The sequence below is a fragment of the Odocoileus virginianus genome, chromosome 23, assembly GCF_023699985.2.
Source record: "Odocoileus virginianus isolate 20LAN1187 ecotype Illinois chromosome 23, Ovbor_1.2, whole genome shotgun sequence".
Lineage (NCBI taxonomy): Eukaryota > Metazoa > Chordata > Mammalia > Artiodactyla > Cervidae > Odocoileus > Odocoileus virginianus.
In genome coordinates, this window is record NC_069696.1 from 36,311,555 (window position 1) to 36,331,775 (window position 20,221).

The following is a 20,221-nucleotide window of genomic DNA, read 5'->3' on the forward strand; positions in this document are numbered from 1 at the left end:
GACCGTCAGAGATAACTTCTGTTTCTCCATGTAGCAACCCCCACTCCCGACTCTGTGTATAAAAGCTCTTACTCTCTGCTTGTTGGGGTGGGGAGTTGGCCTTTGGACATATGTTCGCCCTCCCCACGAGTTGCCAGCATCTGAAATAAAGCAAACATTCCTTTCTACCAACCTGGCCTGTTTACTGGATTTTGGGCGGTGAGCAACCAGACCCCACACTTTTTGGTAACAGCTCCACCCTCGTGATTTAAACACCTCCCAAAGGTTCCGGTTACTAAAGGCATCACCTTTAGGGGTAGGAGGGCAACATATAATACAAAAACATTTAGACCATAATAGGGCCTTATGAATATTCACAAATTCCAAAGCATAGTTAAATGGTACTTTTCCATCTGAGGATATTAACAGTGAAAATTCAGACCATATACCTGTGCATAATAAAGGCATGAGACACTAGGTTTTTTTTTTTTTAACTGTAATTTATTTTTTTATTTTTTTTTCTTTCCCAATTATTTTTATTTGTTGGAGGCTAATTACTTTACAATATTGTAGTGGTTTTTGCCATACATTGACATGAATCAACCATGGATTTACATATGTTCCCCATCCTGAACCCCCCTTGCACCTCCCTCCCCATCCCACCCCTCTGGGTCATCCCAGTGCACCAGCCCCGAGCACTTGTCTCATGCATCCAACCTGGACTGGCGATCTGTTTCACACTTGATAATATACATGTTTCAAAGCTGTTCTCTCAGATCATCCCACCCTTGCCTTCTCCCAGAGTCCAAAAGTCTGTTCTGTACATCTGTGTCTCTTTTTTTGTCTTGCATATAGGGTTATCGTTACCATCTTTCTAAATTCCATATATATGTGTTAGTATACTGTATTGGTTTCAAACAGGAATTCTAGTTTTGACTGGGATTTTATATCCTTGCCATCGATGTGGGCTGCTCTTGGAAGAGTGTGACTTGAAGTGAGGAGACTGCAGAGTCAGCAGAGGTAGATTCTGAAGGTGGGCAGAAAGTCCTTCCTTGAAGGGTGATCTGGGTAGCACAACTCCATGGATATCACTCTCACTTACCAAAACTATGTATCATTATATTTGTACATTTTAAGTAATTCATATTCAACAGACTGCAAGGAATAAGAAGGGTGACAAGTTTAGACACTCTCAGCTCTCATTCTCTTCAACTCTGTTATGATGTTGAAATCAGATGCTCTACCATTAACATAAATTTATGTCATTTATTCTAAAAGTTAAAAGCTTAGCAAAAAAGGGTCATTTGGAGAGTAACTGCTTTATTAAGATATAACTGACATAACAGTGATTTTTAGTGAATCTACAGAGTTGTGTATCCATCATCAGTATCTAATTCCAGAGAACTTTCAATACACTAAAAATAATTTTATACCCATTAGCAGTCACCTCCCAATCCCCCCACGTTCAATAGCCCAGGGAACTATCAGAAGCCCCAGAGAAATCTCAAGCCCTTCTACATGTGAGGACACATAGAGACAGGGTGCCACATTCTGTCTCTCTAGATTAGCCTATTCTGCACATTTCATATAAATGGAATTATAAAATATGTGATATTTTATTACTGGCTTCCTTAACATTTTCAAGTTTATCTAGTTGTAACATGTATCAGCACTTCACTCATTTTTACTGCCAAATAATATTCCATCATGTGAATACACCACCTTTTGTTTATCCATGCACCAGTTTATTGATATTTGGGTTGTTTCTATTTTGGGGCTATTATGGATAATTCTGATACAAATGTTCATGTATGAGTTTTTGGGTGGACATATGTTTTCATTTATTTTGGGGACATATCTAAGAGCTCACTTGCTGGGTCACATAAAACTATTGAATCATACAGTAACTCTAAGTATAAACATTTGAGGAATTGCCAAACTATTTTTACAAAGTGGCTACAACATTTTATATTCCTACCAGCAGTATATGAGGATTCCAAGTTCTCAACATATTTCCAATATTTAATATTATCTGTCTTTTATTATTGCCATCCTAGTGGCTATGAAGTAATAATAGCTCATTATGGTTTTGACTTACATTTCACTGCTAGTCAATGATGTTGAGCATCTCTGCATGTGCTTGTCAGCCATCTGTATATCTCCTTTACAGAACTGTCTATTTGGATCCTCTTTCCACTTTTAAGTTGGGTTTTGCTGTTTATAGGATTCTTAGTTGAGGTTTTTCTTTCAGCACTTTAAACATGTCATCCCATTGCTTTCTGCTTTCATCGTTTCTGAAGAGGAGTTCATTGTTAATCTTATTAAGGTTCTCTTATACATGAGTAATTTTTCTCTTACTGTTTTCAGGATTTTCTTTTGGCCTCAGCATTTTTACTATGATATTTTTGTTTTGTTTTTGGCCATGCCATGCAGCCTGCAGGATCTTAGTCCCCTCATCAGGGATTGAACCTGGGCCCTCAGTAGTAAGAGTGTGGAGTCCTAACTATTGGACAACCAGGGAATTCTACTGATATGTATGTTTATATTTCTTTGTATTTATCCTAAAAATTCATTCAGTTAATTTCAATTCACTGAGTTCCTTGGATGTGTAGATTAATATTTCTCATTAAATCTGGCTTTTAGCTATTATTTCTCAAAGAATCTGTTTTCTTCTCTTTCTTTTTGTTTTCATGTTCCCATCACATGTATGTAGACATGCTTATCCTGTACTTCTCTGAGGTTCTGCTCAATTTCCTCATCCTACTTCCCTTCCATTCTTCAGATTGCATACTATTATTTATCTTAAGTTCATAACTTTTTCTTCTGCCAGTTCAAATCTACTACTGAGTCCCTCAAGTATTTTTAAATTTCAGTTATTATACTTTTTCAATCCCAGAATTTCCATTTGGTTCTTTTTTATATATAGTTTATATTTCTTTATTAACAGTCTCTATTGTACCTCTAAAGTAATAGCCTCTATGGTGCAAAGATAGGCACAATCAAGGAGAGAAATGTATGAAACCAACAGAAGCAGAAGCAATTAAGACGTGGCAAGAATACACAGAACTATACAAAAAAGATCTTAATTATGTGGATAACCATGATGGTGTGATCACTCACCTAGAGCCAGATATCTTGGAGTGTGAAGTCAAGTTGGCCTTAGGAAGCATCACTACAAACAAAGCTAGTGGAGATGGTGGAACTTCAGCTGACCTATTTTATATCCGAAAAGATGATGCTGTGAAAGTGCACTCAGTATGCCAGCAAATTTGGAAAACTCAGCAGTCGTCACAGGACTGGAATAGGTCAGTTTTCATTCCAATCCCAAAGAAGGGCAATGCTACAGGATGTCCAAACTACTGCACAATTACACTTATTTCACATGCTATCAAAGTAATGTTCAAAATCCTTCAAGCTAGGCTTCAATAGTACCTGAATTGAGAACTTCTAGATGTACAAGTTAGATTTAGAAAATGCAGAGGAACCAGAGATCAAACTGCCAACATCTGCTGCACCCTAGAAAAAGCAAAAGAATTCCAGAAGAACATCTACTTCTGCTTTACTGACTACACCAAAGCCTTTGACTATGTGGATCACAACAAACTGTGGAAAATTCTTAAAGAGACAGGAATACCAGACCACCTTACCTGCCTCCTGCAAAACCTGTATGCAAATCAAGAAGCAACAGTTAGAACCAGATAGAACAACAGACTGGTTCAAAATTGTGAAAGGGATACATCAAAGCTGTATACTGTCACCCTGTTTATTTAACTTATATGCAGAGTACATATATGCCCAGTATGTGAAATGCTGGGCCAGATGAAGCACAAGCTGGAATCAAGATTTCAGGGAAAAATATCAATAACCTCAAATATCAATATTATCTGTTATATGCAGATGTCAACACTCTTATGGCAGAAGGTGAAGGGGAATTAAAGAGCTTCTTGATGAAGGTGAAAGAGGAGAGTGAAAAAGCTGGCTTAAAACTTAGCATTCAAAAACAAAGATCATGGCATCCAGTCCCATCACTTCATGGCAATGGATGGGGAAACAATGGAAACAGTGACAAACTTTGTTTTCTTGGGCTCCAAAATCACTGCAGATGGTGACTGCAGGCATGAAATTAAAAGACACCTGCTCCTTGGAAGAAAAGCAATGACAAATCCAGAGAGCATATTAAAAGCAGAGACATTACTTTGCCAACAAAGGTCTGTATAGTCAAAACTATGGTTTTTCTGGTAGTCATGTATGGACGTGAGAGCTGGACAATAAATAAGGCTGAGCACCAAAGAATTGATGCCTTTGAACTGTGGTGCTGGAGAAGACTCTTGAGAGTCCCTTGAACTGCAAGGGAGTCAAACCAGTCAATCCTAAAGGAAATCAACCATGAACATACATTGAAAGGACTGATGTTGAAACAGAAGCTCCCATACTCTGGCCACCTGATGCAAAGAGATGATTCATTGGAAAAGCCCCTGATGCTGGGAAAGATTCAAGGCAGGAGGAGAAGGGGACAACAGAGATGGTTGGATGGCATCACTGACTCAACGGACATGCATTTGAGCAAACTCTGGGAGATGGTGAAGGACAGGGAAGCCTGGCGTGCTGCAGTCCATGGGGTCCCAAAGAGTCAGACACCACTGATCAACTGAATGACGATGACGATTTTATCTATATCATGAGACATTGTCATCATACCTTTACTTCTTTTATTTTCCTTTTCTTTTGAAATTGAGGTGAAGTTCACATAATATAAAATTAACCTTTTAAAGTGTAAAATTCTTTGGCATTTTGGATATTCATGTTGTGTAACCACTACTTCTATCCACTTATAAAATGGTTTCATTAGTCCAAAAGAAACTTTACATTTACTAAGGAGGCAGTTTCCATTCCTCTCTTTCCCCAGTACCTGGAAACCATCAATATGCTTCCTTTGCTATGGAATTTTCTGTTTCAGGTATTTCATATAAATTTATTCATATAAATGTGAAAATTTATGTCTGGTTTCTTCCATTTAGCATAATGTTTCTCAGGTTCATCCACATTGTAGCATGTATCAGTACTTCATTCCTTTTAATGGTTGAATGATGTTTCATTGTATGGACATATCACATTTTGTGTACTGATTCATTGGTGATGGACATATTGGTTGTTTCCACCTTTGGATTGCTGTGATTACTGTTGCTATGAATATTTGTGTAGAAATACTTGAGTACTCAATTTCAATTATGTTGGGTATATGTCTAAGAGTGCATTTCTGGGTAAAAAATGGTAAATCTATGTTTAACTTTTTGAGGAACTGCCAATCTATTTTTACCCTTACTTCTGTAAGTATGGCATAATTTAGTTCTTTGAACATATTTATAGTAGTTTCTTTAAGACTTTGCCAAGTCCAACATCTGAGTCCTCTTAAAGGTAGTTTCTGGTAAATAAAAGCTGTTACCATTATCCTGGGCCTCCCTTAGGTCCAGGGGTCAGAAAACTATGACTTATGGGCCAAATCTGGCCTGTTATCTGCTTTTATAAATGAAGTTTTCTTAGAACACAGCCAAGTCTGTTCATTTATGTGTTGTCTATGGCTGCTTCCACACTATAATGACAGAGCTGAGACTGTATTTCTTGAAAGGCTGAAAATATTTACTGTCTATAACTTACAAGCAGTTTGCCAATACCTACCTTAGATAAGCTTCCCTGGTGGCTCAGAGGTTAAAGCGTCTGCCTGGAATGCGGGAGACCCGGTTTGCTCCCTGAGTTGGGAAGATCTCCTGGAGAAGGAAATGGCAACCCACTCCAGTACTCTTGCCTGGAGAATCCCATGGAGGTAGGAGACTGATAGGCTACAGTCCATGAGGTCGCAAAGAGTCAGGCATGACTGAGTGACTTCACTTCACTTCACCTTAGATAATGTAATACTACTAAGATTAAGCCATGTGTTTTTACTGACTTTGGGACTTTTGCCAACTGCCTAGTCACTTGGTCTGCAATTTGGAAGACTACAGATGGGCAGATTAAAGATATTCCTCTTTAGGACTGTGAACTATAGAAACAAAATTATAGCTGATATATATATGGCAATGGCTCATTCTCTAATGGTATGACACTGTTAATTAAGTATGCCCTACCCAGATCCCTGTCATTTCTACTGGAAATTCATCATTATACTGAACATGGTGACACATCTACCATCATGGCTTAGGAAAGTAAGGATTACATGTGCCTGATGTTTAAACTACCATTACATGCCAGTCTTGTGCCTCCTTTCCAAAGTTAACCTGTTTGTCTCCAAGTGAAATAGGCACTCTCACTTCTGACAAGCTGATTATTTTGGGCCTTTGACCACTTGTATTGGCGTCTCCACTGATGCCTCTTGTTGATATCTTTTCAGTTTAAGGTGTCACTGTTCCAATCTGATCAACCAACTCCAGCCACAATGACCGTAACATAAAATGTATTATGTTTTTGGCCTTTTAGACCATATTCCGTCAGACTGTGTGATATCTTTTAATGCAAAGGTCCACTCAATACTGGACCAACAGTCAAGGTATTTGATGGACACTTTATATCCTTTATCATCCTTGAGCTGTTGGTTTCAGTAAGAGATAAATGGAGTTTTTAAAAAAGCCAGCTTGAGAGATTTCTAACTCTACCTGCTTCACCTTCTCCTGGTCCATACGTTTTAATGAGGTAGTTTGGTCACTAAATGTAAGCATCCACTGAAAGAGTTCACATCTTCTTGGCCACCTTCTAGACAAAGATCAGGACGATATTTTGAAATTTGACCTATTTTGACCTACTTTGAAATTTTAGAATTGTACTTTTTACAGGCTGTTTGGTGGGGCTAACAGTGGCTTCTGGGAGGGCTCACAATGATGAGTACTTCTTAGAACTGCTGCTTCCAATGTCTTTGTTCTCACAATTGGCCAGAGCCTCCCCTTGCCTCTGCAGTTCAGTTCAGTTCAGTTGCTCAGTCGTGTCCGACTCTTTGCAACCCCATGAACCGCAGCACATCAGGCCTCCCTGTCTATCACCAACTCCCGGAGTTCACCCAAACCCATGTCTATCGAGTCAGTGATGCCATCCAACCATCTCATCCTCTGTTGTCCCCTTCTCCTCCTGCCCCCAATCTTTCCAGCATCAGGGTCTTTTCCAATGAGTCAGCTCTTCGCATTAGGTGGCCAAAGTACTGGAGTTTCAGCTTCAACATCAGTCCTTTCAAGGAACACCCGGGACTGATCTCCTTTAGGATGGACTGGTTAGATCTCCTTGCAGTCCAAGGGACTCTCAAGAGTCTTCTCCAACACCACAGTTCAAAAGCATCAATTCTTTGGTGCTCAGTTTTCTTTATAGTCCAACTCTCACATCCATACATGACCACTGGAAAAACAATAGCCTTGACTAGACAGACCTTTGTTGGCAAAGTAATGTCTCTGCTTTTTAATATGCTGTCTAGGTTTGTCATAACTTTCCTTCCAAGGAGTAAGTGTGCTTTAATTTCATTGCTGCAATCACCATCTGCAGTGAGGAGACCCTCTAATACTAGCAGCTAGATGCAGAAAACTCTGAGGTCCTTGATGATAGTACAGTTACAAGATGTGAGATGCCTGGGACCCTGAATTACCATGTGGAGGAAAGCCATCAGCCAACTAGACTATCCACACTGGGTATTTACATGAATGAGAAATAAGCATATTGTGTGTGACATTGCTAAACCCTTGGAGTTTATTGGTTATAAATAACAGCCAGTATTACCTTAACTAATTACCTTAATATTTATTAGTCACTCTCAAAAAAGAAATAGAATTTTACTCTGACATTTCCTGAACATGATGCATTTTTCTTTTCTCTAACAGCCACCCCAAACCAGCCCAGTTGGTACACCTGAGTGGCAACCTGGCCAAAAAGGAGCTTACGAAATTCAAACTTAATCTGGTTTTAGTCACTTGGTTTCTCCTTTCAGACTGAACTGATACTAGATCAGAGTCACTAGAGTCTAGATGTAGATCAGCAAACTATAACCCATGGGTTGAGCCTGATCTTTTGCTTGTTTTCATAAATAAAGTTTTACTGAATCATAGCCATGACAGTTTATTATATATTATCTATGGTTGCTTTCACTCTACAAAAGCTCTCCTACAGAGCTGAAAATATTTCTCTTTGGCCGTTTATAGGAAAAGTTTGCCAACCTCTGTCCTATGCAAATAATGACCACTTGGTTGAATAAACTGCTTAATAAGTCTCCCTGCAGTAGCCCATGCCCATCATGGTGGGAAATATAATGGATCTTCTTTTACTTTTGTAAAAATACTCTTATCCCTTCTGCACTTGACCTCTGCTGAGTAGGAGATGATTGGAAAAAAGTGATAGCATGTGTACTGGTAAGGGGCACACCAATTTTGTGATCATAAGGATAGCAATAACTCCAGAACCTGGGGAAGGAACACTTTAGATTCTGGGAAGTACTTAAGGAAGGGAAGAAATTCATGTTCCATTCATCCTCTAGGGAGAAGACAATGGCAGCCCGCTCCAGTACTCTTGCCTGGAGAATCCCATGGACGGGATTGGAGCCTGGTTGGCTGCAGTCTATGGGGTCGCTAAGAGTCAGACATGACTGAGCAACTTCACTTTCACTTTTCACTTTCACGCACTGGAGAAGGCAATGGCAACCCACTCCAGTGTTCTTGCCTGGAGAATCCCAGAGACAGGAGAACCTGGTGGGCTGCCGTCTATGGGGTCGTACAGAGTCGGACATGAATGAAGTGACTTAGCAGCAGCAGCAGCATCCTGTAGACTCACCACTGCACCTTGGCAAAACAATTAGTATGGTCCACCTGGGGCAAGTAGTAGCTGCAGCTGACAATCTGACCCACTACTAGATTTCTCATCATTGTGTTTGTGCTATGATTACAGAAAAATTCATGTGAGTATGGAAGACCCTGAACTATTCTGCTTTGCCTAGCCTCTCTTTATAAGGGTATGAAAACATGGACCAACATAATCTTGTTTCAATATGACAGATATAAACACAGATTTCCCCTGATGTTCAAGTGATCTTGGGATATTTTACGTGTAACAATCAAGGCTGCAACTACTCAGAGATGTTTTCCCATGTGATAAAAACAAAACAATGTCATGGTGATCCAAATCAATTTTATATGTTTCTATGTACAGAATAGGCCATGGAATATCTCTCAGTTGGATTTCTTTTTTGGCCCATCTATTGTTCCTGTCATTACTGATAATAGCACCAAAATTAACAGGAAAACTTAAATGTCCTTGTGCAGGTCATAAATGGAGACTGTCCTGGGCTTATGCCGTCTTGGTTGTCTGAAATAAGACCTACTGGTCTCCCCTGCGATTATTCCCAGTTGCTTGAGTCTGGGATTCTAGAGGCATACTTGAAGTCAATATTGCTGGTTGGCTCATCATCCTTTTGAGAGCAATATTAATAGCCTTAGTTGATTTCTATATGCCATAAATTAAATACATTTGGTCCTAGCCTCTGCCAATTAATCAGCATGATAAAGAAGTGTCATGCCCATGTGATAATCTGTCAGATGCCAAGGTGGTAGGGCAAAAAGGTGAAATGTTGGGAAGGGCACTACCCTGTGAGTTTTTCATGGCCCTGCCTGTTTTGCTGAGAATGACAAGAAAACAAAACCCTGATACTCTATCTGGGCCTCTCTCAGGGTTCTCTTTACAATGAGCAACCTGTGGGATAAAGTAATGTCTCCCTCCAGGACAAAGAGGTTATTACTGCTTGCTATAAAATACAGAATTTCCAAATTCAGAGTTTCTCTCCTGTAACACAACCCATCCTTTGGGTAAGCATCTGTCTTGACCTTCTATGTTGCTGCTGTGTGTCTTGGAGGTCAAGGGGAAGTGACATAAGCATGCTAAGGCTCATGCTGCTTGCTGTGCAATGAATAACAAAGTTCTTGGTATCTCTGACCCAAGACCCAAATCTTCTACCAACATCCATGAAACAAGACCAAGTTAAAAACATTAGTTTGAAGAAAAGAAAAATCAAATTCCATCATCACTCCTCTTATATTTTCCTTTATACACAATTCATCTATATTTTTAATTTTTTCAATAATAGTACCCTTTTCTCCCCCCTCTCTTTCTCTTGGTCTTTTTCATTTTGTTTTTTGCCTCTTCTCTGAACTCAGGCTGTGCCATGCATTCCACATGGTAAATGGTTTCCTTTTTCTGTTCCAGTTCCCTCCAGCAGCACTAGCAGAGATCTGGGACAGAAACAAATGAAATATTTCTTAAAATGCTGCTATGAGAATTATTAAATGGCTCACAAAGACCATCCAAAAAATCTGTCAAACAGAGCAAGGTTATTAAATTAACTGCAGTGAGGGTTTAACAGGGTTTTGATAATGTTTCAATAGGGGAAAGCTAAAAAGGAAAAGCTACCCAGACTGGGGTCTCTTGCATTGCAGGCAGATTCTTCATCAACTGAGCTATCAGGGAAGCCCTCAGGGGAAAGCTAGAGAAGAGTACATTCAGGATTTGGGGATGTAAGCTTGAGTGGTTTAAGAAGGTCTCCCCATCCCAGATAGGGAATGGGATAGGATTAAGCAAAATTTGTGACATAATAGTTTAACACTGATGGACATGGGGTCTTAAAGTAAGCCTTTTGAAAAATCTATCCTAATAAACATAATATTTGCCATACCAATCAAAATGTTAATCCTCATAACCAACTGATGGCAAAAATTTCCTGGAGAAAAAAGCTATATTGACATAAATCATTTTAGTTCTTAATCCCTAAGCTTAACACAGGTGGTCTCAATTCTCAAGATAAAAATAAAAAGCAGTCAGCTAAAACTTAATAAAGCTGCAAAAGCTGTAAAAAGGGGGGTGGAGTGGGAGATGGGAGGAGAGATAGATTTTTCATCCAATAAATTGCCCTAAGCTTTATAGTTAAAACTTATTAATATTTAGCCAATCAGTTATATGGTGAATTAATCTAACAAAGAAATGACTGCAGGCAAAATGCCTGCTTTTAATGCAAGTGCTGCATAAAATTTGGCTTTTGGCCTCCTTTTCTCTCTATATCCTCTTCTTTAAACTTAACCATGGCTTCACCTACCATCTATAAAGAGTTTATTCCTAATCTTAGGCGTAATCCTTGATACCTCTTTCAAGTTAAAACATATTTTTTTCAAAGAAGACACACAGATGGTCAACCAACACATGAAAAGATGCTCAGCATCAATAATCATCAAGGAAATGCAAATCAAAATCACAATGAGATACCACCTCATACCTACCAGAATGGCTACTATCAAAAAGACAAGAAATAACAAGTATTGGAGAGGATGTAGAGAAGTGGGAAGCCTTGTGCGCTGTTAGCGGGAATGTAAATTGATGCAGGCACTGTGGAAAAGAGTATAGAAGTTCCCCAAAAAATTAAAAATAGAACTACCACATGATCCAGGAAGGAATTCCACTTTTAGGTATTTATGCAAAGAAATATTTATTTATGCAAAGACTGCAAGGAGATCAAACCAGTCAATCTTAAAGGAAATCAACCTGAACATTCAGTGGAAGGACTAATGCTGAAGCTGAAACTCCAATACTTTGGCCACCTGATGAGAAGAACTGGTTCACTGGAAAAGACCCTGATGCTGGGAAAGACTGAAAGCAGGAGGAGAAGGGGACGACAGAGGATCAGATGGTTGGATGGCATCACTGACTCGATGGACATGAGTTTGAGCAAGCTCTGGGAGTTGGTGATGGACAGGGAAGCCTGGTGTGCTGCAGTCCATGGGGTCGCAAAGAGTCAAACATGACTGAGTGACTGAACTGAACTGATGCATAGAAAATGAAAATAATAATTTGAAAGGTATCTGCACTACCATGTTCATTGCAACATTATTTACAATATTAAGATATGGAAATAACCTATGTGTCCATCAATGAATAAATGTATAAAGAAGTATGTGGCATATATACAATAGAATATCACTCAGCCATAAAAAAGAATTATATCTTGCCATTTGCAGCAACATGGATAGACCTAGAGAGCATTATGGTAAGTGAGATGTCAGACAGAGAAAGCCAGATACCACGACTTCTCTTATTTGTGGAGTATAAAAACAAAACAGAAAACCCAAACAAAAGTTCATAGATGCAGAAAATAAACTGGTGGTTCTTGGAGGTGGAGGCTGGGGCTAGGGGCTGGGGAGAAATAGGTGAACTGGTGGGCTTTTTTTAGTTTAAATAAATCGAATTAAAATTCTTAAAAATTATATTTTTAACTGCCTATTTGTTATTTCAACTGGATGTCCTGATTAATTTTCCTGATAAGGCACTCCTCCATAATTATCTAATGATATCACCATATTCCTGGTCAACAAAGCTAAAAACTTCAGAGTAATTTTTAACTTCTGCCTTTCTTTGTTCCCTTTATTCAAAACTGCTCACCATATCTCAGAGCCAAAGGCAGTGCTATTAAAATGCTGGCCCAATGAGGATATTAGGAACTTACGTAAGGATGTAAACCAAGCAGTTTACATCATGGAGAAGACCCGTTCCTCTGGACTAAACAGCGCACTCAGAAACAGTTGGCTGCTATTCTGGATAGCAAATAACAAATTTCTTACCTTGTTAGAAGGTAAAAAAAACCAAGGTAACCCCAGAAGTAGCTTGCTGAATAACTAGTCTGAACATATTTTGACCCCAAAAAGTTAGAAAATATTATCCGAAAATATGGGACTTAACATGGGAGACAACACTCCAATATGACAATGAAGGTCATGGAGTCAGTCTTTTTGTTTTAAATCAACGTTTGAGATAATTTTTCTTCATATGTTCTCTTTTCATTTTTTTTCACTAAGTGCTATGTTTTCAAGTTCCATCCAAGTGAACATATACACATCTATTCTTTACTCTCCTAGCAACTGCATACTACTTCATGGCACCTCTCCCAGTGATGGGCATTCCAATTCTCTTCTACCAGGATAAATTTTATAATGACCATCATCACATATGTTTCTTGGTTTGGGCTCTCTCTACCCCTTTCCAAAATTTTAAAACAGTTTCCTGTCTCCTTATTCTTATCCTTATGCTCCCTAATTCAACTGTCTCTCTGCTCCCAGCACAGTTCTAAAACCTTCAATAACTTCCCATTGCTACATAATTAAACACTCATTTCATTCTGGTGGCCAACATTCTGCTCCTAATTACCTGGTTTTATGTCTTACTATTCTACTATTAATATTGTATTTTCCAGCCAGACAGAAATACTACTTTCTGTCTTCTCACATATTTCTAACTTTTCTGTTTGTCAGACTTTGTTTTTATTACTTCATCTTGAATGTACTTCCATTTGTTAATCCCTCTTTTTGTCATTACTCCACCTATATTATAGTTATTTATATACTTGTGCTAGTCCCATGAGACTATACCTCTTTCATGCTAGTTATTCCCAACAATCATTGGCATAGTGGTTCATACACCACATGTGTTTTTAAATGCATGCTTAACTGAATTTGTTGCTGTTCAGTCACTCAGTTGTGTCTGATTCTTTGCAACGCCATGGACTGCAGCACGCCAGGTTTCCCTCTCTTTCACTATCTCCCGGAGTTTGCTCAAACTCATGTTCGCTGAGTCAGTGATGCTATCTAATCATCTTATCCTCTACTGACCAACCCTTCTCCTTTTGCCTTCAATCTTTGCCAGCATGAGGGTCTTTTAGAATGAGTCAGCTCTTTGCATCAGGAAGCCAAAGTATTGGAACTTCAGCTTCAGCAACAGTCCTTCCAATGAATACTTAGGGTTGATTTCCTTTAGGAGTAACTGGTTTGATGACCTTGTTGTCAAAGGCACTCTCAAGGGTCTTCCCCAGCACCACAGTTTAAAGCATCAATTCTTTGGTGCTCAGCCTTCTTCATGGTCCAACTCTCACATCCATACATGAATATGGGAAAAATCATAGCTTTGACTATATGGACATTTGTCAGCAAAGTGGTGTCTCTGCTTTTTAAGATGCTGTCTATGTTTGTCATAGCTTTTCTTCTAAGGAGCAAGCATCTTTTAATTTCATGGCTGCAGTCACTGTCTGCAGTGATTTTGTGTTTTCCCATCTACCTGCCCTGGAGTGACATGACTGGGGGCTTCCCTGGTGGCTCAGTGGTAAAGAATCCACCTGCAATGCAGGAGCTGCAAGAGATGTGGATTCCATCCTTGGCTGGGGAAGATCCCCAGAAGGAGGGTACAGCAACCTACTATAGTATTCTTGCCTGGAGAATCCGGTGGACAAAGGACCCTGATAGGCTACAGTCCATAGGGTCGCAAAGAGTCGGACACGACTGAAGCGACTTAGCCTGTATGCAAAATGTGACTGGATGCCATGATCTTAGTTTTTTGAATGTTGAGTTTTAAGCAAGCTTTTTCACTCTCCTCTTTCATCAAGAGATTCTTTAGTTCTTCACTTTCTGCCATTAGGGTGGTGTCATCTGCATATCTGAGGTTACTGATATTTCTTCCCGAAATCTTGATTCCAGCTTGTCCTTCATCCAGCTTGGCATTTCAATGATGTACTCTCCACATAAGTTAAATGAGCAGAGTGACTACAGCCTTGACATACTCATTTGCCAATTTTGAAACAATCTGTTGTTCTATGTCCTGTTCTAGCTGTTGTTTCTTGTCTTGCATAACTGGTTTCTTGGAGGCAGGTAAGGTGGTCTGGTATTTCATCTCTTTAAGAATTTTCTACAGTTTGTTGTGATCCACAGAGTCAAAGGTTTTAGTGTAGTCAGTGAAGCAGAAGTAAATGTTTTTCTGGAACTCTCTTGCTTTATCTATGATCCAGCAGGTGTTTGGAAATTTGATCTCTGATTCCTCTGCCTTTTCTAAATATAGCCTGTACATCTGGAAGTTCTCAGTTCACATGCTGTTGAAGCCTAGTTTGAAGGATTTTGAGCATTACCTTGCTAGCATGTGAAATGAATGTAACTGTGGCATAGTTTAAACATTCTTTGGCATTGCCTTTCTTTGAGATTGGAATGAAAACTGACCTATTCTAGTCCTGTGGCCACTGATGAGTTTTTCCCATATTTGCTGGCATATTGAGTGCAGCACTTTCACAGCATCATCTTTCAGGAATTGAAATAGCTCAGCTGGAATTCCATCACCCTCACTAGCTTTGATTGTAGTAATGCTTCCTAAAGCCCACTTGACTTCATACTCCATGATGTCTGGCTATAGGTAGTGACCACTCCATTGTGGTTATTCACATCATTAAGACCTTTTTTGTATAGTTCTTCTGTGTATTCTTGCACCTCTTCTTAATCTCTTCTGCTCCTGTGAGGTCCTTGCTGTTTCTCTCCTTTACTGTGCCCATCTTTGCATGAAAGGTTCCCTTGGTATCTCTGATTTTCTTGAAGAGATCTCTAGTCTTTCCCATTCTAGTGTTTTCCTCTACTTCTTTGCATTCATTGTTCACTTAATAAGGCTTTCTTATCTATCCTTGCTACACTCTGGAACTCTGCATTCAGTTAGGTATATCTTTCCCTTTTTCCTTTTCCTTTCATTTCTCTTCTTTTCTTAGCTATTTCTAAGGCCTCCTCAGACAACCACTTTGCCTTCTTGCATTTCTTTTTGGGGGGTGGTTCTGGTGGCCACCTCCTGTACAATGTTAGGAACCTCCATCCACAGTTCTGGCACTCTATCAGATCTAATCCCTTGAATCTGTCAGTCACTTCCACTGTATAATCTTAAGGGATTTATTTAGGTCATACCTGAATGGTCTAGTGGTTTTCCCTACTTTCTTTAATTTAAGTCTGAATTGTGCAATAAGGAGTTCATGATCTGATCCATAGTCAGCTCCTGGTCTTGTTTTTGCTGACTGTATACAGCTTCTCCATCTTTGACTACAAAGAATATAATCAATCTGATTTTGGTATTGATCATCTGGTGACCATCTACACATTGGCCATGAGTAGAGTCATCTCTTGTGTTGTTGGAAGAGGGTGCTTACCTGAATACTAAGTCCTAAAAATAAAAAACTATAGGTACAAAGAGACAGAACACTTGATTCTACCCACAGAGGTTCAGAGGATCATTTGCATGGAACCCTCACGGAACCTTAGAATACAGTTCAGAACTAAGAGATAGGAATTAAGCCACATCTTAGGAAAGAAAGGTCAGGCCTTAGGTAACAAAGTCCTTGTTACACTGCATTCCATGGTAAGTATGAAATAAGATTAATAACTAATATAAATGAATATTTACTATGTGCCAACCACTATTTCATGGAATTTACATGTACTGACTTTTAATCTTCATAGCAGTTCAATAAGGCAGGCAATATTACCATGATCTTTCATTTACAGATGAGAAAACTGAAACCTAAACAAGTTATATCATTTGCATAAGGCTATATAACTAGTAAATGTTACATGTATGTATAGAACCCTGGTAGTCTGTTTTTCTAACTTCTACTCTTAACTTACTGTGTCTTTCAGTTTAGTTCAGTTTAGCCACTAAGTTGTATCCAACTATTAATGACCCCATAGACTGCAGCATGCCAGGCTTCCCTGTCCTTCACCAACTCCCAGAGCTTGATCAAACTCATGTCCATTGAATCGATGATGCCATCCAATCATCTCATCCTCTCTCATCCTGCCTTTATCTTTCTGAGCATCAGGGTCTTTTCCAATGATTGCTCATTGTTCTTTGCATCAGGTGGCCAAAGTATTGGAGCTTCAGCTTCAGCATCAGTCCTTCCAATGAATATTCAGGCCTGAGTTCCTTTAGGATTGACTGGTTTGATCTCTTTGTTGTCCAAGGGACTCTCAAGAGTCTTCTCCACCACCACAGTTCAAAAGCATCAATTCTTTGGCACTCAACTTTCTTTATAGCCCAACTCTCACATCCATACATGATTACTGGGAAAACCCTAGTTTAGAATACACTGACCTTCGTCAGTAAAGGAATGTCTCCGCTTTTTAATATGCTGTCTAGGTTGGTCACAGCTTTTCTTCCAAGGAGCAAGCGTCTTTTCATTTCATGGCTGCAATCACCATCTGCAGTGATTTTGGAGCCCAAGACAATAAAGTCTGTCATTGTTTCCACTGTTTCCCTATCTATTTGCCATAAAGTGATAGAACCAGATGCCATGATCTTAGTTTTCTGAATTTTGAGTTTTAAGCCAGCTTTTTCACTCTTCTTTCACTTTCATCAAGAGGCTTTTTAGTTCCTCTTCGCTTTCTGCCATAAGGGTGATATCATCTACACATCTGAGGTTATTGTTATTTCTCCCGGCAATCCTGATCTCAGCTTGTGTTTCATCCAGTCCAGCATTTCACATGATACACTCTGCATAGAAGTTAAATAAGCAAAGTGACAACATACAGGCTTGACGTCCTCCTTTCCCAATTGGGATCAGTCCATTGTTCCATGTCTGGTTCTAATTGTTGCTTCTTGACCTGCATACAGATTTATCAGGAGGCAGATAAGGTGGTCTGATATTCCTATCACTTGAAGAATTTTCCACAGTTTGCTGTGATCCACACAGTCAAAGGCTTTAGCATAGTCAATGGAGCAGAAGTAGATGTTCTAGAATTCTCTTGCTTTTCTATGATGAAATGGATGTTGGCAATTTGATCTCTGGTTCCTCTGACTTTCCTAAATCCAGCTTGAACATCTGGAAGTTCTCAGTTCATGTACTGCTGAAGCCTAGCATGGAGAATTTTGAGCATTACTTTGCTAGTGTGTGAGATGAGTGCAATCGTGCAGTAGTTTGAACATTCTTTGGCATTGCCTTCCTTTGGGATTAGAATGAAAACTGACCTTTTCCAGTCTTATGGCCATTGCTGATTAATCCATATTTGCTGGCAATATTAAGTGCAGCATCATCTTTTAGGATTTGAAATAGTTCAGCTGGAATTTTATCACCTCCACTGGTAGTAATGCTTCCTAAGGCCCTCTTGACATTGCACTCCAGGATGTCTAGCTCTAGGTTAGAGACCACACCATCGTGGTTATCTGGGTCATGAACATCTTTTTTTGTATAGTTCTTCTGTGTATTTTTGCAACCTCTTTTTAATATGTTCTGTTTCTGTTAAGTCCTTGCCGTTTCTCTCCTTTATTGTGCCCATCGTTGCATGAAATGTTCCCTTGATTTATCTAATTTTCTTGAAGAAATCTCCAATCTTTCCCATTCTATTGTTTTCCTCTATTTCTTTGTATTGATCACTTAAGAAGCCTTCCTTAATCTCCTTGCTATTCTTAGAAACTCTGCATTCAAATGGATATATATTTCCTCTTCTCCTTTGTCTTTTGATTCTCTTCTTTTCCCAGCTATTTGTAAGGCCTTCTCAGACAACCATTTTGCCTTTTTGCATTTCTTTTTCTTGGGGGTGGTTTTGATCACAGCTTCTGGTACAATGATACAAACTTCCGTTCATAGTTCTTTAGGCACTCTATCTACCAGATCTAATCTCTTGACTCTATTTGCCACTTTCACATATAATTGTGTAAACTGGGCATTGTTTTCACCTTGCCTCAGCCTCTTCATTCTTTCTGGAGCTATTTCTCCATTCTTCTCCAGTAGCATATTGGGCACCTACTGACCTGGGGAGTTAATCGTTCCATGTCATATCTTTTTGTCTTTTCATACTGTTCATGAGGTTCTCAAGGCAAGAATACTGAAGTAGTTTGCCATCCCCTTCTCCAGTGGACTATGTCTTGTCAGAATTCTCCACCATGACCCATCTGTCTTGGGTGGCCCTACACATCATGGCTCCGTTTCACTGAGTTAGACAGGACTGTGATCCAAGTGATCAGTTTGCTTAGTTTTCTGTAATTGTGGTTTCCATTCTGTTTGCCCTCTGAAGGATAAAGATAAGAGGCTTGTGAAGCTTCCTGATGGGAGGGCCTGGTTGTGGGGGAATATGGGTCTTGCTCTGATGGCCCATGCTCAATAAATCTTTAATCTAATTTTCTGTTGATGGGTGGAGCTGTGTTTCCTCCCTGTAGTTTGGTCTTAGGCAACTATGGTATGGGGTTGGTGACCTTCTTCAAAAGGGCTTATGCCAGGACTGTTGTATTTAGTGCTCCTTACCCCATGGCCGGCCACTGTCGATCCACGCCTCCCCCAGAGACTCCTGGACACTCACAGGGAAGTTTGGCTCAGTCTCTATTGGGGTCACTGCTCCTTTCTTCTGGGTCCCGGTGCACACAAGGTTTTGTTTGTGCCCTCCAAGAGTGTTGCCCTGGTCCTGTGGAAGTTCTGTAATCAAATCCCACTGGCCTTCAAAGTCAAATTCTCTGGGGGTTCTCAGTCCCTTTACTGGATCCCCAGGTTGGGAAATATGTTGTGGCCCTAGAACTTTTGCAACAGTGCGAGAAATTCTTTGGTATAATTGTTCTGCTCTGTGGGTCTATGGTGGGGCTTACATGCCACGCCTCCCAGGTCTGCTGCAGCCAGAGTCCCTGTCCTCACAGCAGGCCACTGCTGATCCATGCCCCCACAGGAGACAAACACTCAAAGGCAGGTCTGGCTCAATCTCTTATGGGGTCCCTGGGTCCTGGTGTGCATAATGTTTTGTTTGAGCCCTCCGAGCTTCCCTGGTGGGTATGGGGTTTGATTCAAAACACAATTTTGCCCCTCCTACTGTCTTGTTGGGGCTTATCCTTTGCCCTTGGACATGTGGTATCTTTTTTTGGTGGGATCCAACATTCTCCTGTCAATGGTTGTTCAGCTATTAGTTGCAACTTTGGAGTTCTCATAGGAGAAGATGAATGCATGTCTTTCTACTCTGCCATCTTTCTGGTAACTTTTGCTTATCAAGTTCTTTGCTTTCCATGAATTTGACTGCAGCTGTTTTGACTTGTGGATTTATTTGTACAGGTTTTGTCTTACTCCTGGCTTTTTTTCACTTTTGTGAAGCCTGAAGCTGATGCTATGGAGGAAGGTTGAGGTGTCGGTGGGTGGAGAAGACCTCTGAGGCCTCCATGGGCCTTGGGAAACCTCTGAAGTGGCCCCATGAACCCTTTGAGGTGCCATGGCTGCTCAGCTTTCTCAGATGCCGAACCACTCTTTCTTTACTGATAGAAAAGATATTCTGTTCAGATGAAATATAAAAACTATGCCAAGAACTAAACCAAGATACTTTATTCAAGACTCTATACAAGTCTGAGTCTACATAAAGGAGAATCAACAGATTTCTCTTTTATGAAAAGCGATTGTGGATTGAGGGTCAGAAGTTTATGAGATATAACA

General features: G+C 39.8%; 1 protein-coding gene across 4 annotated transcripts in view; it reads right to left on the bottom strand.

Annotated features, from left to right (window-relative positions):
- AMN1 (antagonist of mitotic exit network 1 homolog) overlaps positions 1-20,221 on the bottom strand; it is a 77,821-nt gene that overhangs the window by 44,982 nt on the left and 12,618 nt on the right. The window contains exon 1 of one of the 4 annotated variants that reach the window (XM_020879828.2): positions 2,078-2,273. The exons of 2 other annotated variants lie outside the window; for them this stretch is intronic. In XM_020879828.2, coding sequence (XP_020735487.1) covers positions 2,078-2,130 — 53 coding nt within the window. In that variant the 5' untranslated portion in view covers positions 2,131-2,273. Of the gene's footprint in view, positions 1-2,077; positions 2,274-20,221 lie in introns of those variants that run through there. One more of the 4 variants, XM_070453897.1, reaches the window with a different exon arrangement.